Consider the following 25,488-nt stretch of genomic DNA (forward strand, 5'->3'; position numbering starts at 1 on the left):
CCATTTAACATGCTACCATTTTTAAAATCAAGTTCCTGTCTTTTTTTATGTCATCGATGACGTCTTGGGATGTTGTGCACCTAACCATGTTCCCAAAAGTCCTGTGTTTTTATGGCTTGATTTTTGCGTGGCAGTTTTTAGGCATGCGTGTGTTATACTCCAGCAGAACTTACTGTACTTTGAAAGCAAACAGCAAAAGGTGTGGTCTCACTCATGACACTCAATAAAGCTGTAATCGTTTCATATTTTGTCTGGACCCCGTGAGGTGAGTGTAACAGGTCAAACCCAACTTTCTGCTTATGAGGAGCTCCTTGTGTCCTTTGGAAACTTCATGCCTGACTCTGGGTGGTTGACACAATATTTTGATGGGCACTGCCTGGAGGAGCATGGGCTTCAGTTCCCAGAACTGTCCTACTCATTCTCTCTGTGACCTCTGCCTACCTCAGTTTCCCCACTTATAAAATGGCAGCTGATGATAGCACTTACCTTGCAGGTGGTTGTGAGGATCATCGGAGCTGATCCATGAGGAGTAGCTGCTCAGTCAGTGTTAGTATTATGCCCTTAAAAGTAAGAAGAATTTACATTTCTGTTAATCACAAAGGAGCAATAAACTTGGGTCAAGATCTGAGGACCCCAGTATCAAAAGGGGGCCTGAGGCGTCTGGTCCATCCCACCCCATCTTGGAGAGAGCTCCTCTTTGTAAAACCTGTGTTCATCTAGTCGTCAGTTGTTTGCCATGCACCTGCTGTGTGGCCGGCACTCTTCTAGGGCTAGGGACACACCAGGAACATTGATGCTGAGGCCCTGCTGTCATGTAGCCTCTTACCTGGTGGCTGTAGGTGACGTCTGACTGCAGGGGGCTTATACCTTCTGGCTTTGGGGTCTTGTCTGGCCTTGCCCTAGGGAGATCAAATCTTAGTTTTCTCAGGTGTGGCCACCATGGAGGCATTTGAGAATGGCTGTTCCATCCTTCTCCTCACTGGCATGGGCATCATTTTAGTCTCACCATGTGCTTGTCACTCCAGATGGAAACAAACCGTTTAAACATGATTAGCAAAAAGCCTATGCACCATACATGGAATGTTCCACAGTGGGCAGCCTGGGAGAGTGCCAGGTAGAAAGAGGACTGGTGGACCTGGGTTTCAGACCCAGACCCTTAGCCCACCTCGTGGGGTAACATTCCCATCTTCAACACACAGAGGCTCTGAGTGAATGGCAGCTGCCCTCCTGGGCATGTATGGGTGTGGCCCTCTGCCCCAATCACTTGCTGAAGAGAAAGTCTCTCTCCTGAGTCTTCTCAGTCCTGGTCTTTGGAGGCCCACGGAGCTTCGAGCCAGATGGCTGGGCTAGGGCCCTCCTCATGGTGTACAAGAGAGAAAACGCTTGTATTTCTGGAGCGTCTTAAATTTTCAGACCACTGAGGGTTAAGAACCTGGGTTCAGTCGGTCAGTAGTCAGACTTTGTTCTTTCCTTGAGAAAACCTTTGGCACAGGACTCACTGTGGCCTCTCGTCCTCTGCCTGAGACCCTCCCTGCTCAGTGGCTTGGCCCTTGTTGTTCCTCTGCCTGGACCATCTCTCTGGATTCCTGTTCCCGCATCAGCCTCAGGTTGTGAGTCTCCATCTCAGCACACTTGCCTTCCAGAAAGCCTGAATGCAGGAGTTTTTAATGATAACACTTGACTTGTTACCTTCATTTTTCTGTATAGGCAAAAAAAAAAAAAAAAAATCCCCAGGAATCACACACTTCATGAGGTTCATTTACAGAAATGTAGGTTTAACTCAGTAGTGCATACAAACTTGTAATGTTTGCCCCACTCTGAAAATGAAGATGAATGGGAAAAAGAAGTTTTTGCCATGGAAGAGTTGAACATCGATCCAGGAGGAGAGATGAAGTATAGGGGTTTTTGCTGTGGGCAGTCTTGGTGAGGGACCATGTGGGATGTGAGCCCTCTCAGAGTGAGCTCACACTGGTGTTGTAGCTTGGCAGCCACTCGGGACACCTGATGGCCCAGGTAGAAGGTCGGCTGGGGGAATGAATCAGGGGGTTTGTGTCTACTCTTTAGAGCTTGAGAGTTGCTGTAGTAAGTGACACAGAAGGGGATCTTTAAGTTGTGTGGAGATTTGGCAATAACAAATGGGAAAGTGGCAGTGGTGTCCCCTCTCACTCCACTGAAGGTTACATGTTTGTCTTGTGTTCTTGGTTTTGCCGGTTGGAGGAGCAGGCCATGTGTCCTCCCTACGTCACCAGTGCCCTCTGATCTGGGAAGTGCCTCCCTCCCACAGGGCCTTCTCCGCTTGCCCTACCCTCAGCTGACACTTGTCCTTTCACTTCTCAGCCTCTCTAGGTAGGAGTGTTATTTCGTCTAACTTGCCTTTTTGTTTTCTCTGACTACAAGACTGATATGTAGTCACTGCTAAGAGATATAATACAGAAATGTTTAGGAGCCGGCTGCGTAACCGAGTGGTTAAGTTTGGGCACTCTGCTCCAGCGGCCCAGGGTTTCGCCAGTTCGGATCCCATGCCCGGACATGGCACTGCTCATCAGGCCATGCTGAGGCGGCATCCCATGTAGTACAACCAGAAGGATCAGAACTAGAATATACAACTACGTACTGGGGGGCTTTGGAGAGAAGGAGAAGGGAAAAACAAAGAAAAGAAGAAAAGATTGGCAACAGATGTTAGCTCAGGTGTGAATCTTTTAAAAAAAAAATTTAATACGGAAAGTGAAAGTTCTTAATCCACTCTTCAGAGGTGAGTGCTGTGGATTTTAGCCCAATTTCTATCAGTTTTGATTTTGGTAAACATTCTTTTGGTATTTTTTCTGCAGATTATAAGCATTTTAAAACCATGTGAATGGTATTCTACAATTCTGCAACTCGGTTTTCTCATTCAGGTTATTTCTGATAACCTTGTTTCTTCACATAGCAGGTCTGTGAGGTATGGTTGGGGAAACTCAGGCTGAGAAAGTGACAGGTTTCCCCAGCCAGTTGTTCCCTGAGGTCTGGCCTCTGTTCTCTGCTCTATGTGGTGGTGGAGGCTGGCTATTTTTGGCGTGAGTTTCTTCCAGAACACAGCTGCTGCATCCCTGCCAGTCAGTCAAGAGATATGTGTCAGAAAGTGGCTCAGACCATGAGCAGAGTGAGGTCTCTGTTCTGGAAGGGAAAGCATTTGCCTGTCAGCTGGGGGCTACCAGCACCACAGTGCACCTTAACTCTTCTCTCCCCAGGTGCCTGAGTTTGACTCTCAAGAACATGGGGAGCCTCTGGAGGGTGTGCAGATCTGGACTCGGCCTTGGGAGCTTCCTCAGGCTGGTGTCTCTAGGAGGGTGGATAGGATTCCTGGGTCCAGGCAGGAGATGAGTCCATGCATAGAGGTGGCACAGCCCCAGCCTTGGGACCCAGGGCGCAGAGACCCATCTGTACTGTGCGTTTACTTGGTGGGCTATGGGCAGCTGGCTGCAGGCCTGGGGAGCTGCCCATTGGTGGGGCCTATGTGTCGAGGGGTGTGGAGGTTGGCCAGTGGCTAGTGAGGCCAGCCTCTGGACTCTGTTATCACCCAGCTTGGCATCTGTTGCTTCACAGGCCCTTCTTTCTTTCTGACAAGAAAGGGTGCTCCACACCACTCTGAGGACAATGGCTGCCCCATGTGCAGGCCTCCACCTGTGAGCAGACGTTTCTCAGCCTCTCTGTGTTGACAGCTCACAATCAGGATGTCCAAACTACCCCACTCCCAGCCTTCTTCCCCCAGATCTGCTCCTTCCTTATCTCAGAAAATCACTTCCATCTTTCCAGTTGCTCAGGCCAAAACAAACAAAACAAAGCAAAGCAACCCTCTCTGGCCTCACGTCCAGCTGTTGGCATGTTCTGTTTCCTGTATCCTCTAAAGTACACCCAGCATTTAGTCCCCTCTCTCTGCACTGCTCTGTCTCCTTCCCTTTCTGAGCCACAAGATACAGATACCCCGTGACTCTCCCTGCCACCCCCTACCCCACTCTGTCCCCAAATCAATCAGATGATCCTTCAGAACACATCGCATCCCCGCCCCCAGACCTCTCCGTGCTCCCCCTGAGGTCAGGCCACACACAGCATCCTCCTTCCGTCACCACCTCCTCTGGGCTCTGGGAAAAGCACTCCAAGTCCACTTTCAGATCATTGGCTCTGTCACTTATCCCAAGCACATATTGCTAAGCTTCCCTTTCCTCATGCCTAAAACAGGAGTATTACTAGTAGTGTTCCTGCTCATGTGTTAGTCACAGAGTGGTATAAGTAGCATTTCCTAGTGCCAATAGTATTAATGATGATGCCTCAGGGTCTGGCTCTGTGAGTTGTGTATGTTTACTCTCTCCCCTCTTTTTCTTCCCCCTAAATAGGGTCATTTGTTGTGTGGGATTTTTTTTCCTCCCCAAAGCCCCAGTTCATGGTTGTATATCCTAGTTGTAAAACTTTCTAGTTCTTCTGTGTGAGCTGCCACCACAGCATGGCAACTGACAGATGGATGGTGTGATTCGATGACCGGGAAACAAACCCGGGCTGCTGGAGCGGTGAGAGTGCCGAATTTGAACCACTAGGTCATCAAGACTAGCTTCCCTCCTCTTTTTTTCAATTATTGAGAGACATTTACTGGCCTCCTGGGCCCGGCCTGTGTGAGGTGCTTTATTTTGGTCTCCCGAGTCCAGTTTAAAAATTCTGGTTCCTGCTATAGCGTAATTTATCCTTTTGGAGTTGTTTTAGAACAGGTTTTCCTCCTGAGGTTCTCAGATGAGTGGCCCGTGCTCTTTCACTAAAATAAAGGAGCTTTTGGTAGAGGCAGTTGAAATCTGCATTTAACCCAAAGCCCTGCATCAGCATTCTGCCCAGGGCTCAGTGGCCCCATAGTCCTGGAGTCTGTCTGTGTTGTGCCTGTGTAGCCTCTAGTGTGGCTGGAACCTGCCCTTCTTGGAGCTGAGGAAACCTGGGTTGTGTCTTGGTTGTGTTTGGAGAGAGTGAGGAGGGGCTGAGGCCGCCTAGGTTCTTGCCCTGCTCCCCTGTAGCCAGCAGCCTATGCCTCAGGCAGCCTTGTGGACCTGGTGGCCTCGTCTTTCCAGTGGGCATGCTGCTGTCGGATCTGCCCTGGAGGCAGCAGCCAGCACTGGATACTGCCTTGGTAAGAGGGACTTGCTCTGTGGGCCAGCAGTTCCCCAGCGGGCCTGTGCTGGAACTTCTGCTGTCGTCACTGCTTTCCCTTCATTCTCCTCTCCTCACTCACCAGGAATTGTGAAGCAGATCCTAATTTGCCAGTCGAGGTCATCCAGCCTCTTCACCTGCTCTTTAGAAAGTATTCTAATGCACCTCCTCACTGCTTTTTGCATCAGCATCGGTCATGCTTCACTCCTCAAGGCTGGCTTCTTCCCCACAAAGTTGTCTCTGTCCCTGGATCTGTGCCTGCAAGGTGGTGGCTGCCAGCCCCGATGTGCTGGGGACATGGGTCCTTCATGTTGAGAGGAGGGAGGAGCCACTTGTTACCAGCACCTGCCCTCTTTAGGAGCAGCTGCCTCTCGGTGCTGGAGATTGGTTGGTAGTAGGCTCCATGGGGGTGCTAAGGAAGCCTTCTCTCTGGAGGAGCTTCCACCCATGGAGGGGAGATCAGAGCTGGAGGTGCCATCCCCCATGGCTGGCCCCACCCCCTCCCACTGTGCTTGTCCTCCCTGTGGTGAGGGAAGGGTGCAGCAGGTCCCCCCAAGAGTGGCCCACCAGAGGTACAGGGCATGTGTGTGGCCAGGCTGGCCATCAGTTCTGGGCCCAGGGTTGGCAGAGTTTCAGCCCCTCAGCTTCAGAGTGAGCTGCCCTGACGCTGCACACAGAGCACAAGCAGGTGGGCTGTCTCCTGGGCTCTTTGCTGGGGACCCCAACCAGCTACCAGAACTGGGGTTCTGTGAGGGCCTGCCGCCTGGGGTGGTCCCCACGGCTGGAGGGAGCAGCCCTGTGGGTGTGAAGCTCTGCTTTGGCCCCTTGTGACTGCTTGTCCTACACCAGTGACAACGAAGTGAGATCACTTGGGCGCCACCTCGCTGGTCTGGTGACCTGGCACACAGCAACCTCGTCTTTGTTCCCCTACCCATGTGGGTGGTTGGGAGCAAGGACTTCATGCAGGGTCTGGGGTTTGGATGAGCTTCATGGATTGGGACTTGGGATTTACCAGGCTGGAGACTGCCCTGGGAGGGGCAGTGGGGCCGCTGGGCTGGATCAGAGGTGGAGTAGGGAAGCATAGGGGACGGGTCTGAGTGCAGGATTAGGGGTGCAGCGTCATGCTGTTTGAGGGTATGTTCTCCCTGCCTACCTCGGAGCCTCCTTCTCCCCTAGGGGGCACCAGGCCAGACTGGGAGCTTCTCCCTTAGGAACAGAATTTCCTCTGACTGTAGTTGGGGCTCTCCTTGCCTGAGGTCCTGGTCTCCCCTCATCTTCCACCCTGATAGGCGCCTCCCTGGTTCTGGGAGTACACATACCTGCCATCCAAGGTGGCTGCCAAAATCCCTCCTCTCATCTAGTTTCCTCAATATTCAAGGAGCTCTTGTTTCAGGCAGTGCCCAAAGGAAAGATGACCCACCCCTCCCACAGTGAGGGAGAGGGCAGGGTGACTGACACTCAGGGCAATGACTTGTCTGCAGTCTCACAGGGAGATAGGATGGACAAGCTGACCGGATTTGTGGTCAAGGCCTGTTCAAGAAGGACATAAAATGTAGAACTTTACGCTAAGAGGGACCTGGGAGCATCCCTTGCTTCCCTCTGGGGCAGTAAGGAAACGACCTCCGCATAGGGTCGAGGAGGGGTTAGGGAGATCTGGGCGAGAGCAGAGGGTTGGGGGTTTGTTAAGGGGACGGCTGGGACAGAGCAGTTGGTAGGGGATGGGTGGCAGGTGCAGGCTGAGATACCAGGAGGGGTTGGGGGCAGATGTAGACCAAAGAGATAGCCCATGCCCTTGAGCTTCAGAGTTCTCAGACCCCGCCCTCCATCAAGACATGATGGGGAGCACCCCAGAGGTGACATGGCCACAGGGAGACCTGCTCAGTTTTGCCCTTTGGGGCTGCCTCTAGGAGCGGATGTCTGAGTGCCCTGGCTGGGCCACACTGGCCTAAGACATATACAGAAGGACTGCTCTGCCTCCCATACCAGGAGCACAAAGCAGCTGTCACTCTCCCTCCTTTCAGTCTAAGTCCACAGAAGGGCTCTTTGGAACAGGGCCCTGCACTCTTGATCATTTGTGAAATGAGCTCCTTTAAGATGGTTGTGAGTCAGTCAGTTTGGGAGCACATCCAATACATGGTGAGGTGGCCCCTTTGTTGTCCTGTGCTGTCCCCAGCCTCCCAGAAAGTGGTCTCCAGGGCTGGGTCTGCCCAAGACAGGTCTCCCAGTGTGTTTGCTAGTGAGGAAACTGAGGCCCTGGGTGCTCTGCCTGTGTGGACACAGAGCTGGGAGGCCTTCAGTGTAGGCACGCCGCAGGTGTGAATTGGGATTCTCTGAGGGGCTCATGTGGTGTGCTCCTCCCTGGGCCCTGTGTTGGTGGACATAGGCACTGACTGTCTTGTGGAGAACTGGCACTTCGGGAATTCTACTAGAGCCTGGCAGCTAAGTGGTTTTTTGTCCCCTGGTGAACTCTTGCATGGCTTTTTACATCCTGATGCTGGCAGTCTTCTTTCCCGTATCCTGCCCTGTTGGAACATCGAGGCTGGGTTCCGAGCGGCTCCTTTAAGAGCAAGCGCCCGTGTCCCAGACTCTGTTGTGGAATGCCAGCAGCCTCCCTGCAGACAGACATCACTGCGCTGTCGTCTGTCCTGTCTCTGTGAGGGTTAACAGCACTTCAGCTTGTTGTCTGGAACCGGTTCAGACTGGTTTTCTGGAAAGTGCTTTGTCTCTCAGACTGAATCCTGGGAAGGGTCATGTGGAGCCCAGTGATGTCATGGGATCAAAAACTGACTCAGCTGTTTTTTTCTTCTTTTCTTTCTTCTTTAAATCAAGATATGTACGTGCTGCAGGTATAGGGCGCTGGTGTGGTGATGGGCCAGGCCTCACCCCACTCAGTATACCTTGCCAGCGGTCAAAGGGTTAAGCGTGATCCCCACTCCTCACCCCACTGAGGTGAGCAGGGAGTGAGGAGGCCACCCCTCACTGAAGCGGAGAAGAATGGTTAGCCCAAGTCATTGCAGTACACAGCTGGACCCAGGCAGTGACACTCCTCCTGAGACAACATGGTCCCCCTTCCCAGATTCTAGACACCTACAGTCCAGTGCAGGTGCTCAGAATCCCATAGGCAGGGAGTTCAGATCTAGAACAGTTTTTCTCTGTTTGTTCTTGAGTCTGGAGTGCAGAGAATTCCTCTTCTCTCTGATAAGCAGCCACCTTCCATTGTTCTTGTCCAGGTCCCTTCAAGTCTCTGGCCCCAGATGGGGTGGCATGTAGCTCAGCTCCCCAGATGCTCCACTGCTGCTCTCTTAGACTTCCCCAGTGAAGAAATGTCCCAGACACACTTTCTTGGTCCTCTGTTTGTTGTACTTACTTCTGCCATCATCACGTGGTGAGGAAAACCAAGCTGACACTTTGAAAAGTTTCTAAGAAGGTAGTGTATTTGTTGTGCCAAGTCTAAATGTTGTACTTTCCCCTTCCCCCCAAGTTCAGAATGACTGAAGAAGCATGCCGAACACGGAGTCAGAAACGAGCACTTGAACGGGACCCAGTGGAAGACGATGTGGAGAGCAAGAAAATAAAAATGGAGAGAGCATTGTTGACTTCAGATTTAAATGCTGATGGAGACACGAGAGTGACACCTGAGCCAGGAGCAGGCCCAGCGCAAGGGTTGCTCAGGGGAGCAGAGGCGACAGCCATGGGCAGAGGCGAAGGGCAGGCAGGCGACGGGCCTGTGGATATGCGCACCTCACACAGGTGAGCGGGAGGGGCTGGGAACTGGAAACAGGTCCCAGTGTAAGGAGGTGGGGGCAAGGCCCTCCCTCACCCCCACAGGAAGCAGGTTTTGGTGGGTTGTCATGGAGATGGCTGTGACCCCAGCCCTGGCATCAGTGTGCTATCCTGGCCAAGGGACCTCACCGCTGTGGCCTGGACATCAGTGGCACAGTGTGGATCTCACAGGAGGGGGTGTGATATCCTCTTATCAGCTCCCTTGCCTGCAGCATGTCTTCATTAAACATGTACCTGCTGTCTGTCCAACTGGGTGCTTTTGGTTTATAGGAAAACTTGCATTTTTCCTTTGGTCCTGCCTCCCTGCTTTTCAGATCTGGAGCTCAGGAGGCCAGAGATGCTATGCCCTGCCTGGGTTGCTTGGCTAGGGGCAGAGTCAGGAGCCCAGTCCAGGGTACTCCTCATAGGTGGCACATTGCAGAGGAAGGGGCCACTCTGTTTGGGTCTTCCATGATGTGCTCTGTTGGTTTCTCCTTAGTTGCTACTTACTTTAAGAGTAACTTTTCTGATCTTCTGTTTTTGTGAGGTTCTTAAGGAAAAAGCTTGAAAAAAAATAAAACTCTGTACTACACCATTTCTTCACTCAGAAACCTTTTCTCCCACAGTTCAGTGGTTACCAGGGGAAGGGGGTTGCAGGGTGGGCACAGGGGGTGAAGGGGAGCACTTATGTGGTGACAGTAAGAAATAATGTACAACTGAAACCTCACATTGATGTAAACTATTATGAACTCAAAATAAAAAAATAAAAAAGAATAGAAACCTTTTCTCCCTGTAAAGAGAAATTCAGGCCTAGCTTCTGCTCCTGTGGTCATCCCTCTTCTCAGAGCTCTAGTGAGAGCTGTTCTCCAGAATATTCACACCCAGATGTTCCATGGGCCAGATGTCCCACCATGGGCATGTGGGTGTGGCCGTGGCTCCTGGCCAGCCCCACAACCTCTCTGTGGTCTACCCCTCGTCTCCCTCACTGTCTCTCCTGCAGATCCCTTCTACATCTTTGTACAGGGGTGGGGTTGGAGGGCGGTAGGTGCAGAGCTGAGGAAGCTGGGGGCTTCTCACATTCTCACTGAGTGTTGACCTGCCCCAACCTGCAGTCTTTGTGTTAAATTGATTATGGAGCCCAAACTGCTAGCATTGTAAGGACTTCAAAGCTTATCTGCCCTAGCATTTCTCAGCTTTAAAAATTCTTAACCTTCTCGAGATAAACGGGAAAATCCAACTGCATCCTACTGGGGAAACATCCTAGTCTGGGGGAATGTGCTTTGTGTTTCTGCTACCCGGAAAGGTCTTTTCTGTCTGGCTCTACTTGCTGCAATCCCTGTTCTAAAACCAGAGGATTCAAGTTCCAGAAAAAAATTGTAAGTCCAGGTCTCCTTTCCCTCCCTCTGACTGGTCCTCAGCAATATCTCAAGTGATGTCCAGATGGGTGAGGAAAAGGAGGAATCCATGGTTTTTTAGTTTTGTTTTTTTTTTTCTGAGGAAGATTAGCCCTGAGCTAACTGCTGCCAATCCTCCTCTTTTTGCTGAGGAAGACTGGCCCTGAGCTAACATCCATGCCCATCTTCCTCTGCTTTATACATGGGATGCCTACCACAGCATGGCTTGCCAAGCGGTGCTATGTCCACATCTGGGATCCAAACCAGTGAACCCCGGGCCGCCAAGAAGCAGAAAGGAATCCATATTTTTAGAAATCTGCTGGGTCTCTCTTGTGTTCCTCGTCTCCTGGTACACATTTTCTCCTGTAATCACCATGCTCCCCTTCAGGGCAGGCTGCTGAATTGCAGGGGAGAAGTTAAGTGTTGAAGGAGCTCAGAACTGGAACTGAAGCCCAGATCTTTCTGTTGCCAAAGCCTGGGGCTGCTTGTGGCCTCTAGTCTTCTTGGTCCCAGGCTTTTCCCACGTGCCCATTGGCTTCCAACCCAGGGTCATTTAGATGATATGACATTGTTTTCTGAAGTTAGTGGGGATGATATCCTTATGACTCATAAAGGACACAGGCAGCGAGGCACAGAGATTAACCCAGGCACATGGGACAGAGGTCTTTCTATAGGACTAGAGACACCCCAGGGCATTTGTGAAGCAGTGTGAGAGTGTGGAAAGAACCCAGCTTTGGAGGCCAGCAGGCAGAGTGGGAGTCAAATCATACTCCCTGACTGATCTTGAGCAAATGATTTTAGCCTGTGCTTCTTTAATTTGTAAAATGGGCAATAATCACTGCCTGCTGGTTCATGGGTGACAGATCAGAATTGGCCCCAGGGTCAGGGGAGGAAGTATTGGTGCATCTGCTCTTCATTCTTTAGTTTCACTCAAAACAAGATGTTGCCTGTAGAGCTAGTGTCTCCTTAGCTAAGTAGAATGTTCTGTCTAGTTCATTGGAGAAGTCCAGTTGTCAGTTTTGACAGAATTATAGGATCAGGTCCAGCCCAGAGCCATTCCAAAACTGTAATATGTTCTGAAGTGAATGGCCCTGGCTTCTGTGTTAGAAACAGGCAGTCTTTGGAGACTTGTTGAGAACGTCTGGCTTGGGACATCCCTTGGGAACCTGTCTATAGCTTGGTGTGGTTGCTCCATTGGTTTCCAAGGTTGGTGTGAAATCCCCCATAGGGCAGATCAAAAGGCACAGCTATATATCTAGTCACAGTTTAGGTTGGCTGCAGCAAAGAGGCTTCAGGTTCACTGGTCTTGTAAGACCAACTTGCCAATTTTAAATTGTCGTGCCAAGAGAATTTTATTTTTTTCTTTACCTTTTTAATTGAGGTATAACGTATATAATGATATAATGAAAAGTACACGTGTGTGCCACTTGATACATTTCACAAAGTAGACGTATCCTTCTAGCTCAATCAAGAAACAAGGGGCCGGCCCCGTGGCTGGGTGATTAGGTTTGCATGCTCCACTTCAGCAGCCCAGGGTTTCGCCAGTTCATATCCTGGGTGTGGACATGGCACTGCTTGTCAGGCCATGCTGAGGCGGCATCCCACATAGCACAACCAGAATATACAACTGTGTGTGTGTGTTGGGGGGTGTTTGAGGAGGAGAAGAAGAAAAAAAGAAGATTGGCAACAGATGTTATCTCAGGTGCCAATCTTTAAAGAAAAGAAAAAAAAAAACATTACTAGCACCCCCAAGATCCCCTTGTGCCCACTTGTTATACCTCCAAGGGTAGCCACTTTCTTGACTTCTAACAGCATTGACTAGTTTTTCTTATTTGTTGTGCTTTAAATAAATGGAATTATATAGTCTGTATCCTTTGCTTGCTTTCAGTCAACATAATGTTTGTGAGATTTAGTTATGTTGTTGTGTTTAGCAGTAGTTAATTCATTTTCACTGCTGTATAGTATGCTGGTTCTAGACTTTGTATTTGGGTTTTGTTTTTTTTTAAACTGCCTCATTTTCTTTCATGCTTTCTTATTCTTATGACCTAGTCTGAGCATGTTGAAGATTAGAGGGGTTTCTGGTGGCTTCTAAGAGAGAGAATTTCCTTTTTCTTTAAGGAAGTGGCTGGTGAATTGGAATCACCAAAATAGAACTTTGTTTTACTGCATTGGGGCAACCTGGAACAGGCAGAGGCAGAAGAAGCATAGGATTGGTTCTCTCCTTCTCTACAGTCCTCCTTCTTGTTTTTCTTTGGCAGTTTTTCTGACTTAGTCTCCCAATGTGTGTTGTGTTTTATTTTCAAAATAAAGCAAGACTGGAGGGCAACTTCCAGCAGTGGTTGAGTGGGGAGAGACTTAATTCTTTCGCCTCAAAAAACAACTATAAAGCAGGGTAGGATTGACCAGAAAAACCAACCATTTCACAGCACTCTGGAAATTGACCAGAGGCATATAACAATCTGAGCAGTGTTTGTGCTTAAGCAGCCGCTGACCTTCAGGTGAGAACAGTGAGATTCTGTGGCATTTGGCCTGGGGTTCCTCAGTTCTGCTGGTAGGGAGGTGCTGCCTGGCTGATGTAAGCTGTCAGGACCAACAGCTTCTCCACAGGAGTGAGAAGGGCTCACTCAATTTAAAGTGGTGGGTAGCAGCCCTGCCTGTTGCCTTGTGTGACAGTCTTGGAGATAGGCAAGTGGGGAGGGACAATGGCTCTATTAGCCCAAGGTTGCAGTCATGTTTGGGGCAAGACAGAAAAAGGGTTTTGAAGAAAAAATGGCCAAATGTTTTTGAGGAGAAGCTCACCCAAGAAGTTCAACAAACCTCAAGTAGCGTGAATACAAAGAGATCTATACCTAGACACATGATAGTCAAACTGTTGCAAGCCAAAGAAAAAGAAAATCTTGAAAGTAGCAAGAGAAAAACAACTCATCACATACAGAGCACCATTAATACGATTAATAGCCAACTTCTCACCTGAGACAATGGAAATCAAAAGGGAGTTGAATGATGTTTAGAGTACTCAAAGAAGAAAACTGTCAATCCAGAATTCTATATCTAGCAAAACTTTTTCAGAAATTAAGATGAAAAAGACATTTTCAGATAAAGACTCAGAGAATCTCTTGCTGGCAGACCTGCCAGCTCTTCAGGATGAAAGGAAATAACTTATTAGTAACTTAGGTTCAGAGGAAGAAATAAAGAGCACTGGAAATGGTAAATATGTGGGCTAATATAAAAGACTATTTTTTTCTCATTTCTTCTGACTTAAAAGACATAACAGTGTATGAAGTATTAACTATAACACTGGAAAGAATTGACAAAAACAGCCATTTCTGCTTTCTGGAAATTGACCAAAGGCAAACAACAATCTGTTGTGTTTATAACATATATAAGTATAATACATGGGACAATAGTAGTACAAAACAGGAGGAATGAAATGGAGCTTTATTGGAGTAAAGTTTCTTTATCTTACCAGGATCAAGTTAGTATTAATCTGAAGTAGATTGTGATACATTAATAACATGCTTATTTTAATCCCTAGGAAACTATTAAGAAAATAACTTTAAAATATAGTAAAAAAAATCAACAGATCAACAGGAGAATTTAGTGGTACAATAAAAAAAAAATTCAACACAGAAGAAAGCAGTCAGTGAGTAACAGAGGAACAAAAAAGGAGGAAGACATGTAGAAAACAAATAGCAGAAAAACCCCAAATAGCAAATGTAAATCCTACTGTATCAATAATTGTATTAAATGTGAATGGTCTGAACACCCCAATCAAAATGTAGAGATTGTCAAACTAGATAAAAAAGCAAGATCTACCTTAATTATGTGTTGTCTGTAAGAAGACACCCCTTTGATCCTTAGGTAAAAGGATGGGAAAAGATATACCATAAGTAACCATAAGAAAGCTAGAATGACTGTATTACTATCATAAAGTAGACTTTAAGATAAAATATATTACTAGAGCCAAAGAAGGACACTTTATAATGATATATCAGGAAGATATAATAGTTGTTAATGTATATGCACCTAATAGAACCCCAAAATACCTGAGGCATAAACCGATGGGACTGATAGTAGAAATAGACAGTTCATCAATTATAGTGAGAGATTTTAATACTCTGATCTCAATACATGGTAGAGCAACTAAACAGAAGGTTGGCAAGATTCTAGAAGACTTGAAGAGCACTGTTGACCCAATGAGCATCTGTACAACACTCTGCCTGGTGACTGCAGCATATATCTTCTCACATGCACATGGAACATTCTCTAGGGTAGACCATGTGCTAGTTCATAAAACAAGCCTCAAGGATGGCTGTAATAAAAAAGACAGACAATGATAAGTGTTGGCAAGGATCTGGAGAAACTGGAACCCTCATACATTGCTGGTGAAAATGTAAAATGGCATAAACAGTTGACAATCTCTTACAAAGTTAGACGTGAACTTACCATATGACTCGGCAATCTATCCAAGGATTGTACCCAAGAGAAATGAAAACATGTCCGCATAAAGACAAGTACATGGGTGTCCATACCAGCATGATTCATAATAGCCAAAAAGTGGAAACCATCCACTTATCCACAGGTAGACAAGACATGCTATGTCTATACAGTGGACTACTATTCAGTAATAAAAAGAACAAACTATTGACACATGCCACAATATGGATGAACCTCGGACTTATCATGCCAAGGAGATGACACCCAATCCAGAGACTACTGTATAATTTCACTTACAAGGAGCGTCCAAAAAAGCAAACATAGTCTAGGGATAGAGAGAAATCAGTGGTTGTCTCGGGCAGGGGGAGGGGTGGTGGGTGGTAGCAGTCATTAACAGCTCATGGGCACAAAGGAACTTTTTGGGGTGATGGAAGTGTTCTAAAATTGGATTGTGCTGTTGGTTGCACAACTCTAAATTTGCTAAAAATCATTCACTTGTACTCTAAGAATGGATGAATTTTGTGGTATGTAAACTATACCTCAATATGGATGTTAAAAAAAAAAGAGAGATTAAAATAGTTTGGTTTCCATTCTGGCATTCATAAATGTGCTCATGGAAAAACAAAAATCCACAGAGGTGAAAGTTGTGAGCCTTTTGGTCTTGTGAGGCCTACCCAAAGGTCGTAGGCACATGCTGACTTTCTCTCACCCCAAGTCCGGACTGTTGGATGAGGCTGTGAGAAGTAGAATCTATTCCTAAGTCTCTGTTACAAATTGTTAATCTTCAGAAATAATCTAGGCCACACACAGGTGAGGACAACTTGCTTTTTAATTTTTTCCTCTTGGGTGAAGGAGCATTCAAATTAGTAAAACATGAGCCTCTTCTCTAGAGGTTCTGGCGTTGGAAAGTTAAAGACTGGGTGCCTCGTCACTCTGGGCCTCTGCGGGGGTTCTGTGAACGGCCACCTCCCTGCTTCACTGAAAATGTGTTTGTGTATGCCTTTTTTTGAGGCACCAACTCTCCTTGGATTGTCAGCAGACCAGGACCAGGCCAGCTCTGTGACAAGCACCACGCTGGTCCCAGGGGACAGAAATGGTTGGATAGGATCTGATCACTCAGCTACTTTCTGGGGTACCATATTATGAAAGAATGTGCAGGGGTCGTGGGGAGACTCTTGAGGGGTGTGGCTTGCTAGGGGTGGAAGTCACTGGGTGCCTAAGCAGGCCATCTCTACTTCCTCATTTTACCTGGAGGAAATATGGCCAGGGTGCCCAGGGTTCCATGGGTGGGGCAGGGGTAGACTAGGGGGACCGTTTCTGCTTTTTAACAGCCTTCCACATGGGTCTTGGTGAATGTGGGGCAAGTGTCGTGGTGACTGCCTGTCCCTGACTTCTGTTGGGGTGTGTGGCCTTGAGACAGTTGTGTGTCTCCCTCCTCTCTCCCCTGTCCCCTTTGCATCACACGTCTCATTTGCTGTGAGTTAGGGCTTCACTTGGACCAAGAGCCTGCCCTGTGGTGTGGATAGGAGGGGCTCCTATCTCCACTGAGGGGCCTTTGGCCTACTGGGAATTGGCAGTAGCATCTGAGCTGTTCGAGCCGTTCTTGGCTTCAGTTTTTCTGGCTTTTCACCTCCCTGGTCAAGCATTTGGGAGCTTTAACAGACTGTAAAATTCACTAAAAGTGCCGTCTGTTTATTGGGCCTTCAAAGCAGGGCACCTGTGTTGAAGCTGGTGTCCTTGATGACAGAATCACTGCTTGTCTTTCTTTTGAGACTTTGGCATTCATCAAGGGGGTAGTAGGGGGTGACACATCCATATAGAAACCAGTCCCCTCTTCCTCTCTTAAGGGTCTCACTGGCTGATCATTTGGAATTAAGACAGGTCCTGGTGGCCTACAGTGGTGAGTGTGGCATGTGTGGCACATCACCCACGTGTACATTAATGCCCGAGTCCTCTTCCAAAGCGAAAATGAATCTGAAAGTAATGTGCTAGTGCAGCTGCTTGTTGTCTGTAATGCGGGACTGTGTGGACGGCCTTGTAGTGTGTAGAAATGGGGCCTGCCGGAAAAAAATGTTCATCACTAACTTTTCCAAGACAACTCCACAGGTCTTAGGTAGAGTCTTTGTTGTTTGGGCAGACATTCTTTACAAGTGGCCTCTTGGGAGAGGAAGGATAAAGTAAACACCAGGGTTGCCAACCCGCCCTGCAAGGAGGTAATGCTGGAGCATGCTGTGTGAGTCTCTCCTGGTACGATTTTCACACATGCATCCACCTGTGTACCCCAAAGCCTTATCAGGATGCAGAACCTTATCATCACCTAGAAGGTTCCCTGGAGCCCTCCATACATTTCCTGCTCTCCCTGATTGGGTATATTCTCCTACTCTAGACTAATCTTGCTGCTTCTCAGACTTTCCCAGAAGTGGAATCATGCAATATGTGCTCAGTGGAGTCTGGCTTCCTTTACTCTGCAGGCTTTGGGATTCATTCTTGTTGTGTGTATCAGTGTTCTGCCAAGTGACTCCTGTGTATCCAGTCACCTATCCATGACACTGGGTGGTCTCCAGTTTGGGGCTGGTGTGAACACGGCTGCCATGATTATTCTTACAGCAGTCTTTGAGTGGACGTCATCGGTCTTCATTTCTCTTGCTAAATATGTAGGTATTAACATGTAGGGATTGACTTGCAGGGGTCCCAGGGTAGGTGTGTGTTGAGTTGTTTTAAAGAAACTGCCAGGCTTCTCCTCTAAAATGTCTAGGCCATTTTACTTTCGCAGGTGTGGGGATCTAGCCGCTTCATCCTCACATGATGTTGTCAGTCTTCACAGTTTTAGCCACAGGGTCTCCAGAGAAGTCTAGGTCCAGGTCCTGGCCTGCTTGTGTGACTGTCACCCTTTTCTGTTCCATGACAGAAGGGTGAGGCTAGTGATTCTTGCTGCACTGGCTGCCTGTGGGTGGGGGTTCTGGCTGGCCATGTGTAGACCTGAGCCCCCACCCACCCTCTTCTCAGGACCATGCCCTACCGCAGCTGTGCGTGGCCCACCAGCCAGCTGTCTGCTGGAATCTGCGTCTTTGATTGAGGCAGGCGAATGGGCCACAGCTGTGGGCGTGCTGGCCCTGGAAAGGGCTCAGGTTATCACATGGCCTGGGTGGGTGTGGTTGTGGCCCTTACCCTTACCCTGGCTCTTCTGCAGTCTTCCTAGCGGGGATTGACACCTTTCCCTTCCCCCACAGTCATGGGTGAGAGCTGTGGCAGTCCTGCATCCAGAAGCCAGTTCCATTGCTTCCTTGAGTTGGGGGCTCTGCACTCTGTGGGAGGCTCTCCAGAGGCCCAGCCTCTCCCTAGCACCTGTTGTGGGCTAGCTGCTGCCTTTCACTTGCTAATTATCTATCTGCTGCTGGGCAACGTCCAGGAGAGGCTGGGCAGTTGGCAGTCTCAGGGAGTGTCTCCCTCAGCTCCAACTAGAGAGCTGTAGCCTGCTTGCGTTTCTTAGAGTGTTCAGCACGTGGTAACAGAGAGGTATGTTCCTTCAGAAATTGGTCCCTGGTACCATGCTCCCTTCCCTGCCTCTGCTGCTGCCTCTCCAAACCTCCGTGGTCTCTCGCCGTCTCCTCATTCTTCGCCGTGCCTCTTCCCTGTGGGCTCCTCATTCCAATTCTGTCTTTCTGTCCACTTGCCTTTATTCTGGACCATATCTAATCCCAGATTTGAAATAACTGAAATTTGAGGGCCTCACCTATACTTCTGGAAGTCATTAGATTATTTTGGGATGGCAGGGTGACAGACTCTGGATGTCCTGTTTCTAACTCCCAAAGTGACCCAGCTCACATGGGACATAGCATGGGCCAGCCTGGTGACAGGTAAAGAGCTCCACAGTTTCACCACTTCCCTGTGTCTTCACGGTGCCCTCCTCTGGCCTTGGAGGGGGTGGTTTCTTGGCAGTGCTAGCCTTCTGCGGATGTCGCCATGTGGTGGCCCCTAACAGGAACCAGAAGGCCACTGTGTACCATCATCAAGGTAAGCACCTGTAAGCGCTCATCCTTGAGCAGTCAGTTCTTCTCTTCACACATATGTAAATTAGGCAGATTTGCAGATTAAGCAGATCATTTCCATATTTTGAAATTATTTGGTATAGTTCTGTGGCTGCAGTTTCTGATACCTCTTCACAGCACATATTCCTGCTAGTGCTTTGACTGTCACGTGCTAACAGGCTCCTCATCCTGTAACCAGTACCCTGGCCACTGTAGCAGGTCATTTAAATGTTCTGCCTATGGGAATAGATGAGGGAGAGTCTCCGACCAGTCCTCCACTGTGCCAGTTAAAACTGCTTTTATATGCGTTGCTTTTTTATGTTGCGGCAGGTTTCTCTACCGTTTTGAGAGCACTTGTGCCAGAACCATAAACAACCCAGGGGGCTGGGTGGCAAGTGTGCTGGAGCACTTGGCCCAAGGGATCCCATCCTGTCCTTCATGGCTACCTCACCTGGTGAAGGAGTGGGGTGAAGGGGCCCCTGGGTGTACAACAGGTGGGAACACTGGCGAATACTGAGGACCTTCCAAGGGTATGTGTGACCCTAGATGGGGCATGCAGGAGTCAAACTGGGAGAGGAATATATTCTCAGTGGAAGGTGCCCTGGAGGAACAGGAGAGCTGGCCTAATTGCTAGAGATTTCTGAGGTTTTTTCCTCAAGAGGACGAGCACATGAATTATAATTTGTGAGCCTGAGGCGGGAAGCAAGTAGTGGAAAAAGAGCGTGGGTGTCCAGCAGCCCAATACCACTCACACCCCCACGTGGCTTGGGACAGTTCACCCGACTCTCAGAGCCCACTGTCTCCTCTGAAGTGAGGCTGGTCATTCTTGAGTCTCAGAAACTCCTGGTGCCATCCAGTAAGATTTGTCACAGTGCTGATGGGAAGGAGCCTTGGGATTCATGAGTGTCTGAGAACGAGGAAGAGGAGAGCATGTGGATGGCCACAGACCCCTGTGGGAGGAAGGCGGGTGACACACAGCCAGGTGGGGACAACTGCCTTTGGAGATGCTGAGATCCTTTGGCCAAGGTGGCCTCCATGCTACTGCCATAGAGGGGCCTGCCTGGGGGTGGGGTGAGAAAAGAAGTCAGGAGTGTCTGAGGGGTAGAGTGATGGGAGACATACCAGACGTTGCTACGTGTCCCCTTCCTTGGGTCCCAAGCCAGAAGACTGCCTTTTTTGTGTGTGTGTGAGGGAGATTGTCACTGAGCTAACATCTGTGCCAGTCTTCCTCTATTTTGTATGTGGGATGCTGCCACAGCATAGCTTGATGATTGGTGTGTGTGTCTGTGCCTGGGATCTGAACCCATAAATCCTGGGCCACCAAAGCGGAGCATGCAAACTTAACCAGTGTACCCCCAGGCTGGCCCCAAGACTGCTTATTTTTAGAGCTTAAATCTTAAAAATAGTTGTGATGTAACCACGTTGAAAAACTTTGGGTCTTAATGGGACTGAGAGCTGGTGACATGCAGAGCTCCTCAAGGCAAGTCCTTGACAGTTTTCAGAAGTAGCTTTAACATGGCAGCACACTCTAAGTAGAATGACCAGTCTCAGCACGCAGCGTTTCCTTCTTTCAGGAGGACTTGCAGTGTCTGGACAGTGTGGGAAAGCGCATTTTAGGAAGTACTTTCTAGGGCACTAACAGCCCAGAGATTGTGGTGCTTGGAGGTTCAGGTTCCTTGAGTCATTGGGTTTGGTCAGAGTCAGGGCCTGAGAAGGTCGACCGTGGTGGGAGCAGGGCCAGGTTGTTGGGCTGGGAAGAACGGGCCATGGGGTGCCCTCTGGAGTGGGGAGAGTTGTGTTCTGGGCTTCAGTGGAGCCTGGGGACACCTGGACTTGAGGGTGGAGGTAGACATGCAGAAGGAGGGAAGTGATGCCTTTGCCAGGGAGCAGTGGTCTGGGGGGAGTGGGGCATGAGGTATAGGGTCCTGGCCTTGGGGACCTGGGGCACCCGGTCGGCCACTGGGAAGTCTGTGCTTGGGCTCCCCATCCGCAGATGCTAAGTGTCCAGGTTGCCTAGATGGGGCTGTATAGTTGCTGCTTTAAAGGCCACAAGAGCAGGGTTACCAAATTTTGTTGGGTTATAATTGAATAGATTTTATAGGAAAATTACAATGTATCTGTGGGGTGAGTTCTACTAAATTTTTAGTGTGTCTCGCTTTTCAAAACACAACTTTGGCAGGAAGAGAAAGCCACTGCGCCATGACATATCAGGAGGACTCCATTTTGGGAGCCTTTGCTCAGGCTGGTGTCTGTGAGGGAGATGGGAAACTGTTTGCCACAAGCACTGGTGCCACCCCTTTTCCGTCTCTGGGCCCCAAAGAACATTTGATTTGTGTGTTAAGCTATCTATTGATGTTTACTGTGTTAGAAAATTTGAAAATATTCATTAAAAGATAACTATAGTAAACCCATCACATAGTAGCATAAACATTTTTTATGAAAAATAACTATTTTGCAAATCTCTTTAAAACTTGGCTTAATAAGTACACAGTTGGATTCTCCTATCTCTTCTGCATCCAGTCTCTTGTGATATGTTGTTAGGGTCTAAGCATGTGAAGAAAGTCCAGCCTCACAGAGAGAAGCAATTGGAACATGGAGGAGTGTTTGGTTAGTCTTTTTGGGTAATTGTATTTCTTCCTTTGACGTGATACCCAAACGCAAAATGGCCTTTTCCTAACAGTTAGTTGCATGTGGATTCTGAAACCTCTTCAGTGAACTTTTTGCACTTGGTTACATTAAAATCTATTAGTCTCTCTTGCACTTTGAACAGGACAATCTTTTTTTTTTTTTTTTTTTTTTCCTGAGGAAGATTCTCCCTGAGCTAACATCTGTTGCCATTCTTCCTCTATTTTGTATGTGGGTTGCCACCATAGCATGGCCACTGACGAGTGGTGTAGATCCACACCCAGGAACCAAACCTGGGCCCCTGAAGCAGAGCACACTGAACTTCACCGCTAGGCCACAGGGCCAGCCCAGAACAATCTTTTATTTAAAAAGAAAAAAAGTACAACTCTTAATTTTAGGATCATTTTAGATTTACAGAAAAGTTGCAAAGATTGTTCCTGCATACCCTGCCCTCTTCTCCTCCATTAACAGATTACTGTGGAACATTTGTCACAAGTAGTGATCCAAATACCTATATGTCACTATTAACCAAAGTCAGATTTCCTCTTTTTTTGTTTGTTTGTTTTTTTGAGGAAGATTAGCCCTGAGCTAATATCCACTGCCAATCCTCTTTTTGCTGAGGACGATTGGCTCTGAGCTGACATCTGTGCCTGTCTTCCTCTACTTTGTATGCGGGATGCCTGCCACAGCATGGCTTGATAAGTGGTGCGTAGGTCTGCACCCGGGATCTGAACTGGTGAATCCTGGGCAGCCAAAGTGGAGCACACAAACTTAACTGCTATGCCACCGGGCCAGCCCCAAGATTTCCTGTTTTTTACCCTTTGTGTCCCAGGATCCCACATGACATTTAGTGATCACATCTCCTTAGGTTCCTCTGAGCTGAGACAGTTTCTTGAACATTCTTGTTTCTGATGACCTTGACAGTTTTGAGGAGGACTGGGAGGGTATGTTGTAGGATGCCCCCCAGTTGGGATCAGTCTGGTATTTTTCTCGTGGTTAGACTGGGGGACGGGTTTGGGGAGGAGGAGCACAGAGGTGAAGTGCCCCTCTCATCATACCGTGTCCAGGGCACATGCCATCAACACAGCATCACTGTGATGTGACCTTGATCACCTGGCTGAGGTGGCATCTGTCAGGTGTCTCCACTGTAATGTGACTCTTGTGCTCCCTTCCATGCTGTACCCTTTGGAAGGAAGTCACTATGTACAGCCCACAGCTAAGCAGTTGGAGGTCATGATCGCTCTCCTGAAGGGCAGAGCATCTGCACAAATTTTTTGGGATTCTTCTACCTGGGATATTTATCTCTTCTCCTTCTGAATGGTCTTTTCCTCATGTCTGAGTTGGAAATACCATTGAACATTAGAAAATGATAATTTACTGAGTTATAAAGATCTTTCAAATACTGACACATTTCGTTATTCAATATTGCAAAATAGTTAGTATCTGATCTGTTGGGAAGCTTTGGGCTCACATTGTGCAAACAAGTTTTCCAAAATTCTACATTTTGCTTGTCAGAAACTCGGACTTTATCGTTGGCAACAAATACTGTTGTTTTTCCTTGAAGTGACAGGCTTTGCTTTGACCATTTTGGGGAAAATGTCTGCCAAACACCCAAGGTCTGAATAACAGCAGTGTGTCTTTCAGTCCTTCCTTCAAGCATTGTGAGTGTTCACACAAGCGCTTTTCTTCCAGACAGCTGTCTTGCTTCGGGATGCAGTGCTTTACCTTGTCACAGAATATTAAAGCTATGTGTACTCGAGGATTGAGGTGTAATAAAATCAGTAATGGCTGTACTTCTTCATCCAGGGCATTGCCTACAGCGTGATGACACCGTGAGTCCTGGCACGGTTTGGCACTGTTGTCCCAAGTTGGTGAAAAGGGCATATGTCGTCTCAATGTTTTTACCAACCTCACAGAGCTCCGGAAAGGGTCCCAAGGGCCATGCTGGGAGAACTGCTGCTGTAGAGTAGCCTAGCGCAACACTGAGAAGCACAGGCATACAGGAGCGGGCTGTCCAGCGTGGGCAGAGGCAAGGACACCCAGCAGGACTCTGCTCACTTCTCAGGCAGCACAGTGGTTAATGGCCTGCTGCGATGAGACATTGGAAGGAAGAGAAGCCCTCAGCCTGGGCCCTTGTTCCCAAGGACCTCCGATTAAAGAGTAGGTGGCTAGATGAATCAATTCAGAGCAGAAAGGGTAATGGGGGCTGCCCTGAGTGTGCACATTACATTCTGTGAGGATGAGGAAGAGAGGTGAGGCTGTTAGCCACTGACTAGGTGCACTAGAGTCTTTTGCATTTCGTGATGTCCCCTCAAGGTGAGTAGCATCCCATTCTACAGATAAGAAACCAAGACTCGGTGACTGGGCCAGGCTCCTGCAGCCACAGAAGTGCACCCAGCCCTTTCTGGTCCTCACAGCTGACTGGGCAGAGTCCTGTGGCTGCTGAGCTCAGAGCAGCTGGAGAACATGTCTGGTAGAGGGGGACACCTGAGGACACCTCAGGATTTGCCAGGGGAAGGCCGGGGAGAATCCAGCAGTTTGAAACAGAGATATTTAAAAGGGGGCAGGAAACTTCAGGCAAAGCAAGGGCTTTCCATTTATCACCAAAGTTGTAGTTGCAAACTGGAAAGCAGTGTTTCTTGAGTGTGGTTTTCATCTGCACAGAAGTGACTTTTCTCTTGCTATGAGTTGGTGAGGAAGCTTGCAACCCAGGGGCTGTATTTGGGTTCATCTGATTTAGGGAGTTCCTCCACGCTACAGAGTGTTCCTGGGTTCTTGCCGTGTTCCTCCCTGGAGGAAGGTCAGCCTAGCACGTTGGTACTGTGGCCAGCAGTTAGGGTCCCACACTTCTTTTTCCTTCACTCTCCCAGGGCCTGGGCTCTTGGGGAGCCTGAATTCCCAAGTAGCAAAACCCTACCCAGCTTCCTCGGGCAGGAGGCAGTCCATGAGTAGGAGAATTGTTTTCCAGTCAAGTCCAAGGACCACATCCATGTTCTCACACTGTCATCTCTTTATCACCCTGGGGACTTGGCATGTGGATGCTGCTGACTGTCCAGGATCCTTCAAGTATAAATAAAAACATTTTCCCCTTTAACCTAGTCCAAAAATGGTATTGGAAAACCCAAGTTAGAGGCTGTCAGAGTTGACATTCATGTAGGACCCATCCTCTGTCACCCTGTGCCTTGTTTTCTGAGATGCCATCAAACCCTCTGCAGGCCATGGGCACCCAGCTGGTCTGACCAGGAGGGGAGGCCCAAGTGCCAGCACACTGCAGGTTGCACTCAGCGGCCCTTGGTGTCCCAGAGTTGGGCAGGCTTGCCAAGGCTGCACAGAAGCCTGGACCTGGTGTGGGCCCAGATAATCTGCAGGCCACGGGTGTGTGACCTCGGGAAGTTACTACCTTCAGATTGTCTCCGTACCTGTGGACTGTAGAGATGATCAAGCAGCTGAGAGGATTACATGGAAGTGTGTCTCTTGGTGGTTGGCGTGGGGGTGGCAAATGTCCTGGGTGATTTTCTAAACCTGACGTAGGTCAGCCTTTCACTTGTATGATTCTGGTCGTTTCTGACAAGTGCCCCTTCCACATTTGTGAGCAGAGTCTGCTGAGTTGGATTTAGTGTTCCTGGTGCTACTGGGTCCTGGCTAGACATGTCAGCTGCTGTCATGGTTGTGCTGCAGTGACCTCCCTGGGCAGCTACCTGCCCTGCAGGCTGCCCTGTTGCCTTTTGGTACTGGGGTCTTTCCATGGGGCCACTGCCAGCTCCTGCCTGAGGGAGTGCTCTCTCCTGCCCATCCTTGGCTTGTCTCTACAGCCCTTGGAGACTTCATGCCCCTCGTACTGGCCCCTGTCACTGCTTCCAGGCATAGCAAGGTCCTCTGGCCCTCCCTGGCCAAGCCATTTGACTTTCAGGGGCTTCTGTGTTCCTAGAAGGAGCCCCAGCAGGATAGGCTGGGTGCCTCCTAGTCTTGCTTGATGACACAGTGCTGCTCCACTCTGACCCTGCACCCTGAGACTGCCTGCCTCTGCTGGGGGCCCTGAGGGGGATGGGCTCAGAGGGCCCGAGCCTGGCCCCTCATGC

General features: G+C 48.8%; 1 protein-coding gene across 15 annotated transcripts in view; it reads left to right on the top strand.

The window, feature by feature from the left end:
- The window catches only part of GATAD2A (GATA zinc finger domain containing 2A), a 97,850-nt gene that overhangs the window by 52,546 nt on the left and 19,816 nt on the right, over positions 1 to 25,488 (top strand). For 6 of the 15 annotated variants that reach the window (XM_070586730.1, XM_070586734.1, XM_070586739.1 and 3 more), the window contains one exon: positions 8,650 to 8,913. The exons of 3 other annotated variants lie outside the window; for them this stretch is intronic. In XM_070586730.1, coding sequence (XP_070442831.1) covers positions 8,651 to 8,913 — 263 coding nt within the window. In that variant the 5' untranslated portion in view covers position 8,650. Of the gene's footprint in view, positions 1 to 8,644; positions 8,914 to 25,488 lie in introns of all 15 variants that reach the window. 6 more of the 15 variants (XM_070586729.1, XM_070586727.1, XM_070586735.1 and 3 more) reach the window with 1 other exon arrangement.

The sequence above is a fragment of the Equus przewalskii genome, chromosome 20, assembly GCF_037783145.1.
Source record: "Equus przewalskii isolate Varuska chromosome 20, EquPr2, whole genome shotgun sequence".
NCBI lineage: Eukaryota > Metazoa > Chordata > Mammalia > Perissodactyla > Equidae > Equus > Equus przewalskii.